General features: G+C 41.7%; 1 protein-coding gene across 8 annotated transcripts in view; it reads right to left on the bottom strand.

Annotated features, from left to right (window-relative positions):
- The window catches only part of ATG7 (autophagy related 7), a 300,602-nt gene that overhangs the window by 108,907 nt on the left and 174,017 nt on the right, over positions 1-17,678 (bottom strand). For 3 of the 8 annotated variants that reach the window (XM_079933860.1, XM_079933863.1, XM_079933864.1), the window contains one exon: positions 14,056-14,178. The exons of 2 other annotated variants lie outside the window; for them this stretch is intronic. In XM_079933860.1, the coding sequence (XP_079789986.1) occupies positions 14,056-14,178 (123 nt within the window). Of the gene's footprint in view, positions 1-14,055; positions 14,179-17,678 lie in introns of those variants that run through there. 3 more of the 8 variants (XR_013830151.1, XM_079933861.1, XR_013830152.1) reach the window with 3 other exon arrangements.

Below are 17,678 nucleotides of genomic sequence, written 5' to 3'. Positions count from 1 at the left end.
AGACCTGTATTGTGTCATTTATGTTCCTAATTACAGATCTGGGTTTATCAACAAGTTTCAGCATGGTAAGTAATTTTTTAGACTGCAGTGGAGACTGAAGGCACATGTCCTGAGGCAGTGACACGTACGGACCATCACCATCTGGGTTGAAAGACGAAGCCTCGTGCTGGCCTCTGGGCCCACACTTGGTCTGCACTGACGGCCAGAGCACTCCCCATCCCCACCCTAGGAGGTGTGGCCTCACAACGGTGTGTGGAAGCTTGCAACAGCTGAGCCCTAACCTACAATGAGAAATCTGTATGCTGTAGAAAAAGGGAGAAGCCCTATACTCCGTTCTTGGAGAAAATTCCTTCCTTCTTTGGAGCGGACGCTGGTGGTGAGGGAGACTGAGCAGCTGGTCTGCTAAAGAAGTCAATGAATAAAGAGTTCTTTTATGGAGCCTGTGGCTAGGTGAGAAGATGGCATAAATCTAGAAAGCAGAGCAACTCAAGCTTGGGGGGCAAATCTGGTGACTGGAATTTCCAGAGTTACAATAAAGTCCCCAGAGAAAAGCAGAACTGTTTAGGAGGGATGAGAACAGACACAGGAATAGAATTAAGAGTAGGGTAGACTTAGAATGGACTTTTGTACATACGCCCAACACCCATCCACCCACATCAGCCCCTCCCCTGGGGGGACTGTGCCCGTCTTACCCTAACGGTGTGGTTCTAATCATTGTCCCTGCCTGTGACCCAAGGTGGCCAATCACGGCAGCCCACGCCTGCCGGCTGCAAGTGGTCCAGAGAAGGCATGTGATTAGGGCCTGGTCAATCACAGTCTGGGTCTGGGGTTTTCCTTTTAGAGCCACTGGGGAAGATGCTCTTAAAGGAAAAATGAGATTTTGGAACTACCTGAGGCCATGGTTTTTGTTAAATGGGAGGGGAAAAAAAACCCAAAAACTGGTTTGCAATCAGAGAGAATGAAGCCAACAGAGAACAGAGATGAGCAGTAACTACAAAGGTGGCTGCAACACGAAAAGCCCCAATCTAGAATCCTTGGGGCCAGGGTTCCATGGCCTGGTTATAAATTCCTCGTTTATGTTAAAGCCAGTTTGAGCTTTTGGTGTCTGCCACTATAACCAGGGTCTGGATGGCTACAGAAGATTTCTCATTGAGAACGATTGCTATCCCACAGCAATTCACTTATTTGTAATAGGGAACTCAATGCTTTTGTTCTGCAACAAGATATAAGTATTTCTAGTTTATCACTTACTTTTTAAATCAGATAGCTAAATAAACGAAAGTGGGGGCAAGCTCTTAATTTCGCTTTACAATTTAGGAAAAAAGGCCAGGAAGAAAGAAGTTCTCTCTTACCTGCCCTTTTCCACTGGTATGTCTGGAGATGGAAACATGAACGAGTATAAACCTCATTCCCACAGAGTTTATTAAAAGCCAGTCTATTCTAAAAAACTGTTCAGAAGTAAGAAATAACAGTGATGCTGGTTTCCTAGGCCCTGGGATGGATGGTACAGTGCAAGAAACCATGCTACCCAAGGACACGGTTGTAAGGAAACAGACGAAAAGCAAAACTGCTTTCTTAAAACTGCTCAGCGGGGCTTCCCTGGTGGCGCAGTGGTTGGGAATCTGCCTGCCAATGCAGGGGACACGGGTTCGAGCCCTGGTCTGGGAAGATCCCACATGCCGCGGAGCAACTAAGCCCGTGAGCCACAGCTACTAAGCCTGCGGATCTGGAGCCTGTGCTCCGCAACGGGAGAGGCCGCGATAGTGAGAGGCCCGCGCACCGCGATGAGGAGTGGACCCCACTCGCCGCAACTGGAGAAAGCCCTCGCACAGAAACGAAGACCCAACACAGCCAAAAATAAATAAATAAATAAATTATATATATATATATATATATATATATATATATATATATAAACTGCTCAGCGTTGATGTAGTGGTACTCTCTACAAAGCAGAGCACATCCATGTCACTCCTTGTCCACCTCCCTCTCTGCTCCCAGGCTTGTGAGTGTACTGTAAGCCTCAAGATGTAAACACTGAGCATAGCTATGTTTAACTAGTCCAGTCAAGTTAGCAAATCAATTCACTTCTCTCAGCCTTGATCACCACATCCACAAAATGGGGTCACAGCCACCTGATAAGATTGTTTTGAGCGCCAAAAGGCTAGGTACCAAAGTGCCATGAAGATGATGGCTGATGTAATCAATGGTGCTTGCTATGCCTCTTGTAGTACTTTCTGTCAGAGATCCAGGCTGCACCCTGGGTCATGGGCCATTCTGGAATGGCTTCTCTCATTCTCCTTTCCTGCACTCGAAGTCCCATCTGTGAGGCCCAGCTCAAAATCCACCTCTTGCCCAGAGCCCTCTCTCTGTATCTGATGCCCTGAAATCCTGCAGGTCTTGCTGTGCCACGGGCTCAGCTCCTGTGCATGCCCAGCGCCCCGAGTCATCCTGCACACACACCCCGGGCTACCCACTATCAGTCTCATGAAGGCCTGGCTTGTATCTCTTTGAATCCCCACCCGACCATGAAATTGGAAAGGGTCCAATAAATATTTGTTGACCAACAGAAGCCATGATTAAATATGAACAATATTTTAAAAAATATACACCTTAGAATATTTCATACTCCCTTCCCTCCCTGCTCTCCCACAGCTAAGTGAGAAGCAAGACAGATCAAAACTAAGATTTCAGAACCAAGAATCAATTTAATTTTACAGTATCAAAGCATGGAAATCCCCCAAATTCAACACATAGCAGCTGTTATGTTTGCAAGTGAGAAGGGTCAGCTGTAAAAATATAGCCCCTAGAATCATGGTCACAGGGCAGACTGCAAGAACACCTCCCCAGGACCCTCCACTGCAGACGCAGTCAGGAAGTCCGCGCAGGCGCACCCTGGGCCAGCAGCTCTCTACTTCCTAATCTCCACTTTCTCTTTCACAGACTGAAAAACCCCTCCTACCCAACAAAATGCACTGTTTCATCTTATTTTTTTTTAATTATTCAAAGTCACACATAACTGCCAAGCAGAGCTTCGGAATGGGTCAAGCTGTTCAGTATTCTATTCTACTCAGAGACGACAGAGTTCAGGGGGCAGGGATGGTGGTGCGGGAACAACTTGATGGTTTAGTTGGTCAATGTAATCTCATGGTATAAATGTTTTATTTCTGTTTGGCTTTTCCAAACATCAAAAATAAGCTCCACAGTCCCATTCCTACCTCCTCAAAGCCTCAAGCACTGGAGGGTGGATTGGCCATCAGGGCTGCTTCAGTCAGACCAGAATGCTCAGGTAATACCCGAAGATAACCTCACCTGGAAGAGGCCTGCCTGGGGCAGCAGGATGGCTGGGGCACCTGCCTAACAAAAGAACTGTGTCTCCTCATGTGGGGATGAGGGTGCCAAGAGAGCTTAACAGATATGCTCAAGTTTATATACCAAGTGACTGATGCTTAATTATTCTTTAGAAACTGTTTATGTATAAAGTTACAAACTTAAGGAGAAAGCAAACAGTGGCTTAAAGGGTGGCTTTAAAATCCTGTGGACTATTGGGAAATTCTGAATATGTGATGGATTTTAGGTGGTGTTATGGAATTATCGTTCACTGTTCTGTGACGATAACAGTATTCTACTTACACAGCAGAGTGTCTGTATGACTAGCAGATTCATGATAAAAACCTAGCAGGGGGCTTCCCTGGTGGTGCAGTGGTTGAGAGTCCGCCTGCCGATGCAGGGGACGCAGGTTCGTGCCCCGGTCCGGGAGGATCCCATATGCCGCGGAGCGGCTGGGCCCGTGGGCCATGGCCGCTGAGCCTGCATGTCCGGAGCCTGTGCTCTGCAACGGGAGAGGCCACAACAGTGAGGCCCGCGTACCGAAAAAAGCAAACAAACAAACAAACAACAACAACAAAATAACTTAGTGGGGAGGTGTCACTGTATATGGAACTTGCTTTCAAATGGTTCAGGAAAAGAGACATTGTGTGAATATGTATGTAGTGTGTGTGTGGAAAGAGAGCGCAAGAGATAAACTAGGTGTGGCAAGACGCTAACAGAGGAATCCAAGAGGAAGTTATTGCGGTATTCATTTTACTTTTCTTTAAACTTTTCTGTATGTTTGAGAATTTTCAAAATAAAAACTCTTGGGAAAAAATAAAATCCTGTGATAAAGAGAGAAGTTAAAAAAATGCAGAGCCAGGTTGGGATGTGGATCTGTCAAATACCTGCTTCAACGTACAACAACAGAGCACTCTCCTCTTCCTCTCACCCTTCCATTAGGGGCTGACATTTTGACTATCTTCTCCCAGAAAGCCCACAAGGGAGGCACTTGGCCAGTGGGCCCCTTTAGCATCCCACCCCCAATAAAGTATTTACTGGCTACCCGTGTTGCAGGAAAGGGTTAAATGAGGTGCACAGAGACTAAGGCTTTGAAAACTAAGACGCAATAAGAACATGAGAAATCACTGTTGCATCTACACCAAGTTCATTTCTACAAACAGCGAGCACACTGTCACCAGCAGAAAATCACCACTACCACCAGGAGCTGGACAGAGAGACGAGAGGAGGCAGAAGCACAGAGAGCCCCAGCTATGTGCCGTGGGGCTATGCGCTTGTTTTCTTTTCTTTTTAAAACATCTTTATGGAGAAGTAATTCACATTACCATGCAATTCACCCATTAAAGTGTATAATTCATTGGTTTTAGTGCATTCACAGTGTGCAACCGTTATCAAAATCCAAGATTAGAACACTTCATCACCTCAGAAAGAAACCCTTACCCATAAGTGGTCACTCCTCATTTTCCCCCCAAGTCCCCACGCCCACTCTTCGGCAACCACTAATCTGCTCTCTGGCTCTACGGATTTTTAAATTCTGGACGTTTCATATAAATGAAATACTATAATATGTGGCCTTTTGTGACTGGCTTCCTTCACTTAGCATAATTTCAACCTTCATCCGCGTTGTAGCTGTCTTTCCTTTTTATTACCAAATAACATTCCATTATGATTCCAAAAGTAATATCCACATTTTATTGATCCATTTACCAGCTGATGGGCCTGTGGGTTGTTTCTACCTTTTAGCTATTATGATAAATAATGCTGTTATAAACATTTGCATACAAGTTTCTGTGCGAACATATGTTTTCATTTCTCTTGCTTATATACCTAGAAGTGGAAGAGCACAACCATATGGTAACTCTATTTAACTCTGTGAGGAACTGCCAGACTGTTTTCCAAAGTGACTGCACTGTTTTACATTTCTACTAACAGTGTGTGAGGGTTCCAATTTCTCCACATCTCGCCAACACTTATTACTGTCATCCTTTTGATTATAGCCGTCTTAGTGGGTGTGCAGTGGTATCTCACAGTGGTTTTGATCTGCCTTTCTCTGATGGCTAATGGTGCTGCGCATCTTTTCATGGACTTACTGGACATCTGTATATCTTTGAAGAAACGGCTATTTATTTTTAAAAGTAATATACATTTATTTATTTATTTTGGCTGCATTGGGTCTTTGTTGCTGCGCACAGGCTTCCTCTAATTGCAGCAAACGGGCTACCTTCGTCGTGGTGCATGGGCTTCTCATTGCGGTGGCTTCTCTTGTTGCGGAGCAGGGGCTCTAGGCATGTAGGCTTCAGTAGTTGTGGCACGTGGGCTCAAGAGTTGTGGCTCATGGCTCTAGAGCACAGGCTCAGTAGTTGTGGCACACGGGCTTAGTTGCTCCGCGGCATGTGGGATCTTCCCGGACCAGGGCTCAAACCCGTGTCCCCTGCACGGGCAGGCAGATTCTTAACCACTGCGCCACCAGGGAAGTCCCAAGAAACGGCTATTTAAATCCATTGCCCATTTTTAAATTGAGCTAGATGTCTTTTTATTATTGAGTTGTAAGAGTTGCCTATATATTCTGGATACCGGTTCCTCATCAGATAAATGAATTGCAAAAAACTTTTTTCTCTAATTCTGTAGGCTGTCTTTTCACTTCTTTGATAGCATCCTTTGAAGCACAAAGTTTTAAATTTTGATGGAGCCCAATTAATCTGTCTTTTTTGTTAGGTACTTTCTTATTTAATGCTCACAGTAACTGTGAGGAGCAGAAATTACTGATCCCAGTCTACAAATAAGGAACGTGAAGCTCAATGAAGCAAATGACCCAAGGTCTCACACAGGGCCACTGCACGTGGTTCTGCCCTGCACAACCCATAAGGGTGAACAGACAGTCCTGGCCATTTGTTGGAGCTGGGCTATGAACTCAGGCCTTCTGACCAAGCCTGGGTTCAGGCACTCATACACTCTATGTATGTTATAGTATAATATGGCCGATTTTTAAACAAGCTCCTCACATATTATACATTTAACATTCTAAGGATGCTGCTATTACTTAAAACTACAGGATTTTGGAGTCTGTCTTTGGAAGCTGTATGAAAAGGTAGTGAGTGGCATGTTTTATAAACATATTTAATTAAAGTGAGGGGAGACTTGAGTTTATGAAGAAGCCAAAAGTCCTCGGTACCGAAGTCTGGAGAATAAGTTATTTGGCCAGATTGCACCATTTTGGATGTACATACTGCTACAGAAACCAACCAGTACCAAGTATGAGAAGTGATTAAAAGGTTCAAAGTACAGGTATATCTAAGTCTCAAAAGAATGCAACCAGAACTGTTTCTAAGCAATGGCAGCCAGATATGAAAGATACCAGAGAATATTTGTATAACGTATAAAAAGGAATCATTCTGATGCATTTGAAAACATTTTGATATAAAAATTGGCCATCTCTTTACTTCTTTTTTTCTTTTTTTTTTTTTTTTTTGTGGTACGCAGGCCTCTCACTGTTGTGGCCTCTCCCGTTGCGGAGCACAGGCTCCGGACGTGCAGGCTCAGCAGCCATGGCTCACGGGCCCAGCCGCTCCGCGGCATGTGGGATCTTCCCAGACCGGGGCACGAACCCGTGTCCCCTGCATCGGCAGGCGGACTCTCAACCACTGCGCCACCACGGAAGCCCATCTCTTTACTTCTTGGTCATACCAGGTATACTGAATCAAAATCACTGAATTACTAGAGCTAAAAAGGATTTCACATTTGCTTCAATCTCCTTATTTTAATTTGGTAAACTGATGCACAAAATGTTCTCATGACTCAAATACTCATGAGAACACTAGCAGAATAGGGACTAAAATTTAAGGAGGATGCAGTTTCCATGTTCTATTTCTTAATATTAGCTGTTTGAACTCAGCATTTATGGTTCTTCCCCTCTCTCTCCCACACACCTCCAAGTGGGCTGTACCATCCAAGACTCCTCTTCTAAAGGGCGCGGAACTCTGCCCAGGCTTCACTGTCCCTCCTCCAACTGGATCTTTCCCTAATACCAACTTATCTAAACATCTCAAATCCATGTAGATAGCTCTGACAGCAAATAGAAGTGACTCATTTTATAAAGTGAGCTCTGAAGGGATACTGCCAAGCCTTATTTCAAAAACCAGGCTCTAGTTTCCAATGTAAGTATTAAATGGCTTTCTGCCTGCTGTTTCTGCCTTTCCCCCCTCACTTAAGGAAAGAAAGCCAAAGCTGTGTCTTGAGGGATTGCTCCATAAGGAAAAATCAAGGCAGGATACAGTCTCAGGATGGGCCAGTGCAGGTTGGAAGTGGGCTAGCAGAAGGCTTGGGAAAAGAGAAGTGGATTCACGAGCAGGCTAGGTCAGTCCCCAGAGTGATTTCTCTCCATTGGCAACAGGTTTAAGTGCTGACACGGGGGTTTCCCACAGCTTCTACTGGCCTCCAAAGGCATATTTGTCATCGGAGGCTCTTGATGAAGCTGTACATAAATATCTGACTGTTGTTAAATACAAAACAAAACAAAGCAAAAATATTCCACAGGAACCAAATCAAAACCAGCTGTAAGGGGGAGAGGCCAAAAACTCAGTGTAAGTGCAAAAGTCCCAGCAGAAACACTTGTTAATTGTGCTATTTACTTTGCTAAACAGTAAATTGTCATGCCAATGAAGTCATATCACATGACTATAATGTTTTTCATATGACTTTCCTGCTAGGAGAGAAATGGGCATTTTATCTTCTAGAATTCTGAATTCTGTAGTGGATGAGTCAAAATCTGAGTTTTAATTAAAAAACCAACCCATCGGCCCAGCCCTGTGCATTTCTAGTCTGTTTATGACCTTACATCCTATGTTATAGCTGGTGTGCTAAACTTACTTTATAAATGATCATTCATTAATCCCCAATTATGCAGAAAGCAACTTCTGCTCAGCAAAAATGCAATTCTTTTGAAAGAATGCTGTAACTGCAATCCTAAAAACATAACTGTATGATACAGCATCAGTCAAGGGGAGAAAACAGCCTAAAATTAATCTTGGAATCATGAAACTTGCAAACTTTCAAGAATGAGAATGAAATATTTCAGGAAAGTTGGGTCATGGAATTTTGGAATTTGAGTATCTCAAGGATATACCAATATAGCTTGTTTCATTAACTCTTATAATCAGTGTTTTCTCTCTAGTTAGATAGAATTTGAAAATTATTTGGCGTTTCCCACAGCACTATGTTGAACTCACAGTTGGAACTAAATCAGTACATGTGAACTGATACTTGATGAAAAATAACCCTAAGAAGATAAGTCACAGCACATTTTATGAAAAGATGGCTAAGTCATTCACATGTTTGGTTTAGACTAAGCCTTTCTTCAACAAATTCAGCAATTTAAACAGTATTTGGTGAGCACTTCAACAGCTTTGTGACTTGGATATCTTGTGTTTCATCAACTTTAAGGCCATTCCCTTTGGTTCCAACTGGGATAAACAGCCATCTAGGAGCCATATGGACCTGGGGTCAATCTCCAAATATCCAAACCCATTCTCAGTAAGGGTCTTGAAAGGAAAGGTCAGAACTCCATGCAAAATTCCGTACTCAGCCAGCAACATTTTAAGAGCGTGAAAAGCTGAGTGGGGCCTTTTAATACCTCATGGGCAGATGCACCTACAATTTGGCAGCTAGACGGGCTACAAAGAACACGAATCTCTGTCCAATACCCTTTCCTTATGAAATGTTAGCATTACCAAAAACATTTCTGACGTGGGTATTTAAAATTTTTTAATCTACAGCTTGAAATAAAATGAACATACCACACACATTTCTAAGTTTTCTTGCATCCTAGCTCTACAGCTTCGCCTCATTGTGCTAAATGAAACAGAATAATTTTATCTGAGAAATCAATCTACCAGTTCTGTTCTTTTTCTCCAAACTCTATCTCCATCCTATCTCTAATACCATCTAGTCATTTTCACTCATTTATTCCACTACCTCAAAATATCATACCCCCAGACAAAGTTACCTTTGTGAGTCTGGCGCCCCCTCCACCCCACTGCCAGTCCCCACTCTGCACCTTGCTCCTCGACCCCTCCTCCAACAGAAACCAACCTGGCAGTTTGTTTGTTAATCTCAACAGCACTATCATTAAACTAGTAACCTGGACTAAAATAATGGCAATCATTTTTGTATACTTGATGATGGAAGGGAGATGGGTACAAAAAACTGGGTTGCACTGGTCAATCTCACTAAATCTGGATGATTCTGTCTTGAATATCTCTCTCAATCCATTCTCTCTGTGCCCCTTTCTATGAAAATAAAGGGATTTGTAGTCTCTAGCGGGATCAGCTTTGTATTCATCCTTCATAAAGGGGATATATTTAGGGAGACAGACCACAGGTATTAAGGGATAGGAGAAAGTTTAATAGCATCAAAACATTTTTCTTCTTTAAATTGAGAAGAATTACCTTGCTACAATATGGATGAACCTAGAAAACATCATGCTAAGTTACAGACATCAGACACAAAGGCCATGCATTGTTTGGTTTCATTTATGTGACATGTCCAGAATAGGCAAATCCCGCGAGACAGCAGGGAGATGAGCAGTTATCAGGACTGCAAGGAGCAGGTGGGAACAAGGAGTGACGGCTCAATGGGTACGGAGCTCCTTTTCGTGGGCATGAGAAGGTACTAAACTTAGGAATAACAGCAGCCTAACAACTCTGTGAATGCACTAAAAACCACCAGATTATATACTCTTAAAGGGTAAATTTCATGGTATGTGAGTTATAGGTCAATAAAACTGTTACTAAAAAGTATATTATCTGATTTCAGGTAACTCCAACTAAATGCTCACAATCTGAGTGACACACCGAAGACTCCTGGCCTCTGGGTCCTTTATCCCTAGGATGCCCTGGCCCTCCCTTCCTGTCCGACTCCTTCCGTACACTTTCCCTGCCCAAATCCAACTCTTATTTTTAGAGAGCGCCTACTCATCCTTTAAAACTAAATGGAATATTTGGTCCCTGGGAAGTTCTCCTTGACATCCCTGCTCCCCCAGGGAGTAACTTCCTCTGCTCCCTCAGCACCTAATATATAAATGACTACAACATTTCTGATGATACTAGAGTTCACTATTTACGTCTCTGCTTTGCACACTAGACTGTGAACTCATTTCATTAACTTCTGTATTCAGTCACTAGCATAGTGCCTTGCTACCAAGTTTTCAAAAGATGTTCAGTAAAGGTTTTTTTTTTAAGCTAGTATTTGCACAAATACATATTTTGTAAACAATGTATCACATGATACTGTCACATATCTTTTGATATTCCAGTGCTGATGGGTGAAAACAGCCCAAGATGAGAATTAATTGGGCGTTCCTGATTGCACTGCTAAAATAAGTAAGTTGGGACCTTTCTATATGGGACACAGAAGTTTGTATTTTTATTACTGAACATCTGTAAATGCACTGGGAATCAAGTACGCAAATCAAAACACTAGCTTTACACAGTGTATATGTGTATATTTTTTTGATATTAATACTTATGTATTTACACACACATTTTTCACAGTAAAGTAAAAAAATATAGGCAAGACAATGATTTTTGTTGCTCTGAGGTCTGCTGGTGAGAATTATCTTTTTAAAACACAGTCCTATTTAGAGCTTTTTAAGAAAAAGAATAATCCTTTCCTAAGACAGGAGTTGCAAATTCCAATACCAATAAGGGTCATCAACTGAAGAACCTCTTTTTTTTTTTTTTTAACATCTTTATTGGAGTATAATTGCTTCACAATGATGTGTTAGTTTCTGCTGTATAACAAAGTGAATCAGCTATACGTATACATATGTCCCCATATCTCCTCCCTCTTGCATCTCCCTCCCACCCGCCCTATCCCACCCCTCTAGGTGGTCACAAGCTGACCTCTCTGTGCTATGCGGCCACTTCCCACTAGCTATCTATTTTACGTTTGGTAGTGTATAGATGTCCATGCCACTCCTCACTTTGTCTCAGCTTACCCTTCCCCCTCCCCGTGTCCTCAAGTCCATTCTCTATTAGGTCTGCGTCTTTATTCCGGTCCTGCCCCTAGGTTCTTCATAACCTTTTTTTATTTTTCTAATTCCTTATATATGTGTTAGCATACGGTATTTCTTTTTCTCTTTCTGACTTACCTCACTCTGTATGACAGACTCTAGGTCCATCCACCTCACTACAAATAACTCAATTTCATTTCTTTTTATGGCTGAGTAATATTCCATTGTATGTATGTGCCACATCTTCTTTATCCATTCATCTGTCGATGGACACTTAGGTTGCTACTGTGTCCTGGCTATTGTAAATAGAGCTGCAGTGAACACTGTGGTACATGACTCTTTTTGAATTATGGTTTTCTCAGGGTATATGCCCAGTAGTGGGATTGTTGGGTTGTATGGTAGTTCTATTTTTAGTTTTTTAAGGAACCTCCATACTGTGAAGAACATCTTCTAAACAGAGCATCCTCACCTAAAGAATACCTTTGGGCAAGAAACTAACAGCAGTGTGTGTCTCCAGGAAGAGAACTGGGTGTTAAGGGACAGGTGCAGAAGGAAGGTTTCCTTTCCACACAGAATATTTTTATGCCTTTAAAAATTTGTATCAAGTGCATTATTTATCTATAAAATTTTCTTCTTGGCTCCAGCTAACATCACTATTAAGGAATGCAGGCCTGGGGTTGCCAGATCTGATTTTTCAAAGAAGCGGGAAATGGGAATGTTCATATTTTTAGGTAAAACTCATTATTTTTAAATGTTGGCTTTATTGAGAATTTAACACATAGGGTAGGCCAAACAAAACACACCTGTAAGCCATATCTGGCTCATAGGCCAACCAGTTTACCACCTCTAATCTAAAATTTGATGTGTAACTTATGATTCCAAAACTATAAATGTAATTTAATAGAGGAAAACTTCAAGAAGAAAGATAAGACTTGTGGATGAAATCATACCCCCTTCCGCCCTACCACCTAGCTGCTATTGCTCTCAAACTTCCCCTTCTCCTTCTGGGCCTTTGAAAAGATTATGAATGTTTGACCAACCAAAACGCAAAACAAGCCAGGTTTAATGAAGGAATCGGCCCATTATCCGAGCATCTGCTCTGTTTTTAAAGAGTGAAACATGGGATCAATTTCAAGTTGCAATTCTTCCAGGCAGTTAAAGAGAAGTATGTGAATTATTTCTAGCTGGGTGGAAAAATTCCCCCAGCCAACTAGTCAAATGACTGCGTGGTTGAAAAGACCCGTAAGCTATCTTTCCCTTGCCATCAGTGCTGCTCAAAAGAAAAAATGGCAGCCACGATCAACATAATACTCTGAACCATGTCTGGGAAGCCAATCACAGCTCTGAGAAACATCTCAACATCTCTTAAAGTCCTGTAGAGATGCCATTCATCTCCTGAAAATGAAGCTAAGATACCCTACGTGGGTCTAACTATTGGTCATAAGTGGAAGATTGCATCTGCTGAATGCCCAGAGGACACCAAATCAAGTCAAAGAAGAATCAGTTTCAGCTCTAAGTCTAGCACTAGAAGAGCACTACCATGATTTTCTGGGGTGGCTGCTGAAACCTTCACAAGATTTCCTTCTGCTATTTCTACATCGTTTTCCTATACTCAGGGGTAGTTCCAGTCTTCCAAACACCAGCCTTTTCACCACCAGCTACTGCAGTATTGGGCTTCACCATCACTCACTGACCACTGGGGCTTCCCCCAATGTTGAGCATACAAAACCCCAGACAGAAATCAATCAACTATGTTACTCAACATCTGTTACTCAACAGAGGAACTATCTTACTCTCAACATCAGTTACTATGGGACTGATGGTAACTTTGCAAGTATTCCACTCCCATAGGATACAGGCACTCCAGGTTTTCCTTATGCAGCTTGCGGAAACGCTATGACAGGCCACATTTTTCCTAAGAGCTTCTTTACCTAGGCTACTGGGTGGGGGTGGGGTGGGATGGGGGTTGGAGGTGGGTAGGGAATGGCGGGGGCAGATGTTGGTTTAATCTCATTTAATCTCATTCATCCATTTTGAGGAACTGTCTGTTTGGCCAAGTGACCCAGCGGTGCCACACATACACAGCATGCCCTTTTCTAAGTACAGTGAGCATTTGGAAAAGCAAAATGATAATCTAGTTTGTAATCCCAGTCTTAAAACACACACACACACACACACACACACACACACACACACACACACACACACACGCACACTGGTAGCAACCCAGGAAATTACGATTTGCAAAATATTCTAAATGACAAGCAAAACAAAACTCTCTTAGGTTGTAACTGAGGAAGCCATTTCGTGGTGAGGTTCAGTGGCCTACAAAGATGGGTTCAGCTGCGAAATAAAAGACATGGCCAGAGTCCAATGTCTTCCCTGACTTGCATTTTGATGTATGGACATCACAGCCAACCCTCCAAGGGCCACAGGCATGCTGTTCTTCAGTAAGGACCAGAGGTGCTTGGAAATCAATAACCTGTACTTCCTTTATCAGCAATTTTGTGCATTTGGAACCTACCACACAATACCTGCACACTGCGTCATCCAGCAACTGCAGAAGGTTCATTTTCTGATAAGTAGCAGACTTATTTAGCGATTTTGTCCTAAGGAAAAACTGTAATGAACTGCTTCCTTCCTTTTCCATAAATCCAATTATCAAACAGGTTTGAAACACATCAGCCTTCTGAACAAAATGCTTGTTTTAGTCTTACCTCAGCAGCCTGGGTCTCCTGATGCAGCAACGTAAGACCAGTCAAATCCTCTAAGAAGGAATGTGAAGAATTAAACACCTTCACCAGGAAATTAAATCCTTCTCGTTCATACTGATCAAGAACCTGTAAGATATTTATACATATAGATGTACTTAAGGGGGCTGTAGGCTTTAAATGCATATTAAGAGAGTTTCACTTCTAATAATCACTTGTCAAAAATGGAATTAAAACTAGAATTAAAAATTAAATATGGGAAAAATCAATATGGTAGGCAAACAACTGTGAGGGCTTAGGATTTATTATTTTCTCTTTCTTAGAAAGAATGACAACATCATCTTCCAATTTAGATGATGGTATTTCTCCAACAAAGTAAGTTACATGCAAATTCACTGAAACTTCTAGAAGAGTTGAGGTTGCTGATTCTAAAGTTCACTTTTTAGGAGAAAAATAATAGTCAAGAGAAGAGCCAAGAAAAAAATTTTTTAAGGATAAAGGGAAATGGTGGGGACAAAAGGGTGGGAAATGTGGCCTACCTGCTAGTAAAATGTATTAAAAAAATTTTTTTAATGTAAAAATGAATTTCACCAGGCATATCACAAAAGAAGTTGCCCAAATAGTCAATAAACATATGAAAAGTTGCTCAACATTACAAGTTATCAGGAAAATGACAACTAAAACCACAATGAACTACTAATTCATACCTACCAGAATGGCTAAAATGAAAAAGACAGAAAATACCAAGTACTGACAAGGAGGTGGAACAACCAGTATTCTCATCAGAAGGCAAAATGAGATAACTGCTTTAGAGGTTTAACATGTATATGCCCTGTGATCATGAAATTCTACTCCTAGATATATACATCCAACAAAAAATATGTACGTATGTGCATCAAAAGACCTGAACAAAAGTATCCATAGAAGCACTATTCATGATAGCCTCAAACTAGAAACTACACAAGTGTCCATCAACAGTAGAATGAATTAACAAACTGTGGTTTATTCATACAATGGAATATCATACAGAAATAAACAGACAACTACACGCAACAATATACATAATTCTCACAAACATAATGTGCTACAGGATTACAATTACATAAAGTTTTTTTTTTTTAAATGAACCTGTGGTGTAAAAGTCAGGAGAGCGGTTATCCATTGAAGGACTGTAATTGGAATTGGGCACAGGAGAGGTCCTGAGATGTTGGTAATATTTGTTCTTTTATCTGGGTTCTGGTTACAAAGGTATACTTTGTGAAAAACTATCAAGCATGTTTTCATATACATGTTGTCCTTCAACAAAAAGATCAAAAGATAGGAGACCACTAGTCTTCTGAGAACAATGTAAGAACATATGACTACCTAAAAGCAAACCACACACACACGCAAAAAATGACTATCACGTTTAGGAATTCAACAATCATAAGAACTGTGAACTGCAAAAAGCAAACACTGAACCATTATGCCTTGGAAATTCTCTCAAAACTCAATAAATAAAGAGATGAAAGTTTCAAAAAGACAGCAGACATTGAAGATAAATCTAAGAAATCAACACATGAACAGAAAGGTTGGAGAAGCAATGACACACGATATAGAAAAAAGAATTAGAAAATTTTTTTCTCCATTCAGAAATAAAAATGTATAAGCCCTTCAATCCAGCAATTCCACTTCAAAGACTTTTCAAAGACTTTTTGTTGTTGTTGAGGGTTGGGGAATTGTGATTCCCTTTTTTCCAATATTCTTCAATATTCAATTATCTTTTAGTTTACATAGTAGACATTTTAAAGGAAACCTGATGATGAGAATGTTGACTCTTAGGCAGCATGCCCACACCATTCCTGCTTTTACCCTGCCTACATGGGCACAAAGACTGATGTGTAAGGACACTCACTGCAACATCGTTTGCAGCAACAAAAGATTAAGAATAACTACCCTTTTAAAGGGGACTAATTAACTAAATTGTGGTATATTTACAATCAAGGACATAATCAGGATCCATTAAAAGAATGAGGCAGTTCTATTTTTAGTTTTTTAAGGAACCTCCATACTGTTCTCCATAGTGGTTGTATCAATTTACATTCCCACCAACAGTGTAGGAGGGTTCCCTTTTCACCACACCCTTTCCAGCATTTACTGTTTCTAGATTTTTTGATCATGGCCATTCTGACTGGTGTGAGGTGATACCTCATTGTAGTGCTAACACATATATATGGAATCTAAAAAAAAAAAAAAAATTGTACTGATGAACCTAGTGGCAGGGCAGGAATAAAGACGTAGACGTACAGAATGGACTTGAGGACACAGTGGGGGGAGCAGGAAGCTGGGGCGAAGTGAGAGCAGCATCGACATATATACACTACCGAATGTAAAATAGTTAGCTAGTGGGAAGCAGCAGCATAGCACAAGCAGATCAGCTAGGTGCTTTGTGATGACCTAGAGAGGTGGGATAGGGAGGGTGGGAGGGAGATGCAAGAGGGAGGAGATACGGGGATACATGTATGCATATGGCTGATTCACCTTCTGTGCAACAGAAACTAACACAGTATTGTGAAGTAATTATAATCCAATAAAGATTAAAAAAAAAAAAGGAGGAGGTGGTTCTATAGTACTAACATAAACTGATTTCCAAGACAGAGATATATTAAAAAGCAATGTCCAGACCATGGGACTAGTATTAATATTTTTAAAATAAAGGTGGAGAAGGAGAGAGGAAGAAAGGGAAATGCACATACGCATAGGCTTGTTTTTGCATATAATATCTCTGGAAGAATACACACACACACACACACACACAGACACACACACACATACACACACACCTGACATCAAGTAGTTGCCTCTGTACATTCTTCTACACTACATGAATTTTTAAAACCATGTGCACATATTACTTCGTCAAATAATATTAAAATCTCAACTTAGTTTTTATTTTTTTCTTCAGTGCTGGAGAAAGTTCTCAGAAGAAGAGGAAGAACTCTAAAGTCCTAATGAAGAAGTTGGAGCTAGAGGGGTGGCTCTGCCCCGGGCACAGAAGTGTGTAGGTAGGGACCAGCAAAGCAGTTGAAATGTTAAGTTAGGAGAGAAGGGAACTGGGGGCCGAGGAACTCTATGGTCTGAACAGCAGGCAGCAAGGTCATCTGCTGCCAGAAAAGGGGATGGGGTGGGACATGGAGCTTGAGGGGGGTGATGACAGTCTGGGGCAGCTGGGTGGGAATGTGAGAAGGGCAGCTAATCAGCAGCGCATGAAGAGTGCTAAGCAATCTAAAGCCCCTGCTCAGGACAGAAAATATAAGTTTGGGGAGAAAGGTAGTTAAGGACCCATCTAATAAGCTTGAGGACTGGCCAGAAAGGGTCAAAGAATTTGAGGGGCTAGTGAGCAGCGATGAAGGGACCTGAGGCTGGTGAGGAAAGACCTGCAGGCTGTAGGGACAGAGAGACGGAATGTGGAGAGCTGGAGAGGCAGGGGATGACTGTTGCCCCAAGGCATTAACGAAGTACAGTCTTTGGCTGATTAGCCACAGTAAATTAATTTGACAATCCAATGCCTGGATAAAAAGGCACTTAATAATTGAATGCCTCAGTAATTATGGGAGTCCTTACAAACCAGAATGTTATCTCAGGAAAAA

Source organism: Stenella coeruleoalba (assembly GCF_951394435.1).
Source record: "Stenella coeruleoalba genome assembly, chromosome: 10".
Classification (NCBI taxonomy): domain Eukaryota; kingdom Metazoa; phylum Chordata; class Mammalia; order Artiodactyla; family Delphinidae; genus Stenella; species Stenella coeruleoalba.
Note: the sequence above shows the minus strand (reverse complement) of the source record. Positions and strands in the feature narration are given on the sequence as shown.